The 6,000-nt window shown below is 35.8% G+C and overlaps 1 protein-coding gene across 5 annotated transcripts in view; it reads left to right on the forward strand.

Moving 5' to 3' along the window:
- Positions 1-5,674, forward strand: part of LOC128690150 (protein unc-13 homolog 4B-like) — a 195,102-nt gene extending 189,428 nt beyond the window's left edge. For all 5 annotated transcript variants that reach the window (XM_070090542.1, XM_070090544.1, XM_070090543.1 and 2 more), the window contains 3 exons: positions 2,084-2,268; positions 2,630-2,694; positions 5,013-5,674. In XM_070090542.1, coding sequence (XP_069946643.1) covers positions 2,084-2,268; positions 2,630-2,694; positions 5,013-5,033 — 271 coding nt within the window. In that variant the 3' untranslated portion in view covers positions 5,034-5,674. The remainder of the gene's footprint in view (positions 1-2,083; positions 2,269-2,629; positions 2,695-5,012) is intronic.
- Positions 5,675-6,000: the final 326 nt, after the last annotated feature.

A 6,000-nucleotide genomic window follows, 5' to 3' on the forward strand; every position in this document is an offset into this window, starting at 1 on the left:
TAAGATGAGGTATGATAAAGCTCATGGAGCAGGGAGAGAGGACCTAGTAGCACTCAGTGAAGAGGTGGGGCCAGGAGCTGAGTCTTGACCCCTGCAATCACAATTAGGTGAGTACACAGACAGAGAGAGAGAGAGAGATAGAAATAGAGATAGATAGAGATATGAATGTTATACAGTACCAGCAAGATGAAGAATACACACATGTACAACATCTGGGTGTCTGTATTGTAGATGTCTACAATAAAGATACCCAGATGTTGTACATGTGTGTATTCTTCATCTTGTTGGTATTGTATAACATTTATGTACAATCTTGGTTCAGATGACATCTACACAATCTTCTTCACTGCTGCTACTACTGTTCCCACCACTACCACCATCACTAACCCATACCTTGTGTATGACTTACTTCCACTGGGGAATTTTGCCTACCAGTGACTATGCCCTTGTCTGAGAGGGTTGAGGGAAAGAGGGAGAGACAGGCAGAGAATAAACATTGGCTATGAAATCACAAGAACTATTACAAATTGTAATTATCAGAACATAAAAATTATATAAATTAAAAAAAAAAAGGAGAAAAAGGTATATCGGCAACACTTCTGCTAGTGGCAGGACTCCACATTGCTGTCAGGTGAGCATCCAGCACCAGCTTCATGGCCTTGTGTCTTAGTAATTGCTGACCCTAATTTTTTTTTGTCCTATTGCACACAGAAGATTGCCCTCTTTAATTTCTTTTATTTATTTATTTTTTTCCAAAATATTTGGAGCACTAGCATTGAAAATATTTGGACAGTTAATGGGTTAGAGGAGGGGTTTGGGATTTTTTTTTTTTTGGGGGGGGGGGGTATGTTAATGGGAGAAGATTACCCTGCTTCAGTGGGAGACTGCCAGTGTGTTAAAAAAAAAAAAAATCTTTGTCTCCACAGATGCCTCAGTGCACCACCCACCCTTTTCCCTTAATCAGTTCTGTGGTTCACCTCATCTTTCATAGACCCATCTTTCAACAAGTCTGCTCTCAAATATCTAAACATGTTCACTTTCTCCATAATAATGGACCCTTTATGAATGCCCATAATAGTGGTATATATTAACCCTTAAACTGTGGGATATGTGTAAAAAAAAATTGTGTGGCAAGATTTAAAAAAAAAAAAAAAGTTTGAAAGAGGTCATATTTTCTGAATTAAGTCTAAAATGAGTGTAAACTGATAAAAATTTGCCATTTTATATTGTGTTGAAGCTGGCCGAAAATGACCCACTTTTGGTAACAAAGTGTAAGTGAAAATTATTTCTTTTGGTTTCTAGTTTTTCTAAGTCAAATAAAGTTCAGTTTTTTAATATTTTTTGTATACACTGGTTAACACTAATTACCACACTTTGCAATGAAAATATCCTGATTTCAAACACTAATAATATGGTAAATAGCTTGGGAAGCACACTGCACCATAATATCAATATTCGCCATATATCTGCTGCACAAATATGGTTTATCTTGTATCTAATTATTGTTTATGTCATTCAATACTGTATGCAAGTTTTTATTGCTATGTATATTAGAACTGTTTGAAAGTATATTTCTCAAAACATGGCAAGAGGCACAATGGGATACCTCACAACATGTTAATATATCTGTTCACTTGTATTGCTTTCTGGTTGTGTGATATGCATAACATTGCTGCTTTTCTGTCGCAGTAGTAGTATGAGGGAAGTGTGCACCAGGCTTCACCTGAAATGGATCACATTGCCATGGCAGTGACATGTTGGCTGAGCCTTCACCTAGCATTTTTCTGTTATCTGCCTTATGATAGGTACATGGAAATGAGCCAGTTAAATTAGGTTTGTGTCCTGTTGTCAGTTGGAATATATTAGGTGCATTTAGCACTAATATCTCACCACTTCACCACCCTGTCACTTCAGCCCTGTCACTCCACTTCCCCATCTACCACACTCCTTTGTATATTTCAGAAATTACACATCTAATATTTTCCTGCACATAGTAATTATATAGAGAAAACTGCATTATATATATATTTTGTATATATTAAATTCAGTTAAAATTTGATGACCACCTTAATCATCTTCACAGTGCCATAAGTCCTGCTGATCATGGGGTGAAGGCTGGTCATCTTCTGTTTGTCTTGAAAACTCGGCAGCTTTTCCAAACTAAAGTAATAGGTGAAGCAGTGGTTCCTCTTGATGAACTAGAGACAACCACATCCAACAGTGCTAAAAACAAGATTCTCAACATGAATATCCCAAGGAATGAAGATGGTGTGTTAAATTTTGTTTTGTTTTTAAGTGTTTCCTTGTAAATATTTTTGGGGGTGGATCTAGTTTCTAGACACCACCTTTTATTCACTAGTCATCTGATGTGATTCTGGGTTAACCTCTTATGTTGTCATATTTACATTTTAACCCTTTAGCATACCATCATTGAAATACTGGAGAGATTTTGATGTATGTCATGTATGTTATCAACTGACCATTTTTAAAGATTTACCTTTATGACTTTTTGCCATAACTTTCATAATTCTTTGTGAATTTTTGAAAGTGAATCTGAGCAGTAATTTTTTTTTCTTTCGAAAGTCCATATATTTATTGATACAATTTACATTAAAAATTTATCTTACAGATTACACCTCTGTTAAAGCACTCAAATACAGAACCTGGGACAAAAAAGCTGTCAGTTTTCTGCAGGTATGTTATTTTTATTTGCTGCCTTCAAGCAGAGGCTAGTTTTTAATAGAATTTGGCAACTCACTGCAGTACAGTAGATCACCTACTTGTGACTCTAATGCATTCCTGAAAATCCTTCGTTAAATGTTGAGAACTCTAAGACTGTTTTTTCTATAGACAAAAAAGCACAAAGAAATTTGAAAATAACTTGGCATTTTATAGCATGTTGAAGTTGAGTGATGCACTGTCAGCTGCATAGTCATAATGCCACCAAGTAGTATTTTTTTTCCTAAAGAAATAACCATTTTTGTTTCTTTCAATGTCTAACATTATGTATATTAGTTTATGGTACTAGATATACTTAACCCTTAAACGGTCCAAACGTATATATACGTTCACGCGCGTAGCGCCCCAAACGTATATACAGGTCTCCCTCAACATTCACGTTTTCAACTTTCACGGGCTTCACACATTCGCGAATTCCCAGCCGCCAAATTCCCAGCTGCCAAATCATATTTAAGTTTCCCGCCACCTGCGAGTCCCTACTACCCTCCCTCCGACCCCGGCAACTGGCAGCCAGCCCTCCCACCACTCAGTGTGGTGAGTTTTTGTTTGTTCATTATTTGCTATTAAACTACAGTATAAATAATGTAAACCCATTCATGACTGCATATTGGAATGGCTATTAGGAAAGGTATTAGACGGTGACATCATGTGTTTACTCTTGAACACTGCAAAGAATTAAACATTTCTGCTACAGCTAATAATAACAATAGTAATAATAATAATAATAATAAATATGATATAATTGAAGAAGGAAATTGTACAAAAATACGAGGGAGTGGTTGACACATCGTCAGTGTGACTTCGTTTATGCTGGAGTGAACATTAGTCTCCCTGCTCTTCCAAACATTTCACAATAATTCATTGTGTTTGGTGCTTGTAGATTGAGTGTGACTGGAGTGGTAGAGGCAGTGAGTGAGGCAATGGTATTTAATAACATACATGTTATTAATAATATGTACTATTATTATTTATAACATATATGTTATTAAATACATGCATGTTAATAATAATACATGTTATTAATAATATGTACTATTATTATTTATAACATAAATGTTATTAAATACCACTGCCCCAATATATTGGGGCACCAAACATTCACGGTTTTTCAACATTCGCGAGGCTCTTGATCTCCTAACCCTCACGAATGTTGAGGGAGACCTGTATACGTTTTCTTTGTCATTCTTTCAACATTGCCACGATAAGCCTGAGTCACCTAGACATGAGAGAATGGGTGTGCGCACTCACTGTGCGCCATATTAAAATAATTGGGGATGCCTGGGTACCATATGCTCTTTTTTCCTTTCAAAAAAGATTTTTTTTTTTCTCTCAAAAAATTTGGGGCGCTACGCGCGTGAATGTATATATACATTTGGACCGTTTAAGGGTTAAAGAAGAAAGTTTTCATGCACTCAGAACATGGGAAGATGCTTAGACTGACAGCTCCACATGGGATACACAATATAAATTAGTAAAGCGAATGGTTAAGAGTGCATGTGTGTGTGCACGAGTGTTTTTCTTTTTAACACGCTGGCCATCTACTGAAACAGTGACCTGAAAAAGAAACCTTTACCATCGTTTACACTATCATTGTCTTGCCAGAGGCACACAGATATGACAATTTAGATGGCCTTTTAAACAGCACATATCCCAAACCCCTCCTTTAGAGTGCAGGCACTGTACTTTCCATTTCCAGGACTCAAGTCTGGCTAATCATTTTCCACTGAATTACTTCACAAAATGTTACACTGATTCCATTTCAGTAGCTTGTCAGGTCCCAAAAACCATTTGCCTCCACTCCTATCTAACACGCTCATACATGCCGCTGGACATCCAGACTTCTTGCACATAAAGCCACTTTTCTCCTCCCTCCATCCTTTCCTAAAACAACCCCTACCCTGCCCAATAGACCGAACTCCCTTAAAATTTGGACTTTTCCAATATAAATTTTTGCAGCTTGATAGGCAAGTTTTTTTTTTTCATTAACAGTGACATCATTTTTGGATCAAAACTTACATAGAAACACTGCCTAACTTAGTGTAATTTTTTTTAAGCTAAATTCTCTTTTGTATAGCATAGTAAGTGTATATTTTTTTTATATTCAGATTGATTTCTGCTGATTTATGGCAAAACAAATAAATATCAATATCCTTTTTATTTTATTTTTAAATTGTAATTTTTTGTATTTTTTGTTTGTTTATTTTTTATTCTCAAATAAATTAAAGAAGCAAAGCTATTGTTCAAAATAGTAATATCTTCTTATTATTTTTCAGAAAATGTCTACAACAGTGTGAAAGGTCATCCAGGAAGACTTAATTTTTTATTGAAGACCTGAATAAGAATTATTTTTATACTGTACTGTAGATCTTTCAGTACTATATCTTTCACTACTGAATCCTTGAAACCTAAATATGCTGTGATAAAAGCCAAGAAAATGCAGGGTTTGAAGGATGTGATTTGGTTGCTGCTTATTCTTTAATGTAATGAGATGTTCTTGAAACACAGACACTACAAGTAATCCGTGGGTGGCATCACTTTTTGAAGACCATGTAGTTTTACTGTATGTATTTACACAAATATTTTCTTTTTTTCCTCGGATTCATAACCTAATAATATTCAGTTGACCAGTGTGATATATACCATCCTTAAGATTTTTTCATATTTACATTAAAATCCTTATGTATGTTGTGAATTTGTAATTATATTGCTGCGTTTGCCCGGATAAACTTATAGCTCATGGGCCTGCCTTTTTACTTTTATTACAGTAGGGCTCCAACTTATGATAGTAATGAATGTCAAAAAATTCACTGCAGGTTGATTGTTCGGCACTCTTATTCTACTTTCCCAGATGAAATAATGTAAAATGAATTAATATGTTCCCAAGCCATAATTTTGGTTAATTTTTTCCAAGGAATTATCAAATATTTTACATTCAGTATGGTTTCTTTTCATTAACAAATAGGGTGAGAAAAGGTTACCGAGAGTAAGGAGTGGGTAAGAGGCATGGGTGGAGGGTAGGAGTGTGATGGTGAGGGTTGGTGTGGATGTGAGGGTGGTGTGGGCGGGCATGAGGGCAGGTGGTTTGTGTAGTGTTACATCTCGGTCCAGCTGTTGACTGAAATACTGGTGTGGGTCACATCCTGTGATAAAATTGACCTAATTTGCCTGAAAATGGTCTGCATAACAAGGGGTTTTCTATGTAGTAGTATGTCATTGAGGTTAGCTAAAGCCTGTATACCTTGTTCATGTATGTACTTGTAG

This window comes from Cherax quadricarinatus, chromosome 32 (assembly GCF_038502225.1).
Source record: "Cherax quadricarinatus isolate ZL_2023a chromosome 32, ASM3850222v1, whole genome shotgun sequence".
Taxonomy (NCBI): Eukaryota; Metazoa; Arthropoda; class Malacostraca; order Decapoda; family Parastacidae; genus Cherax; species Cherax quadricarinatus.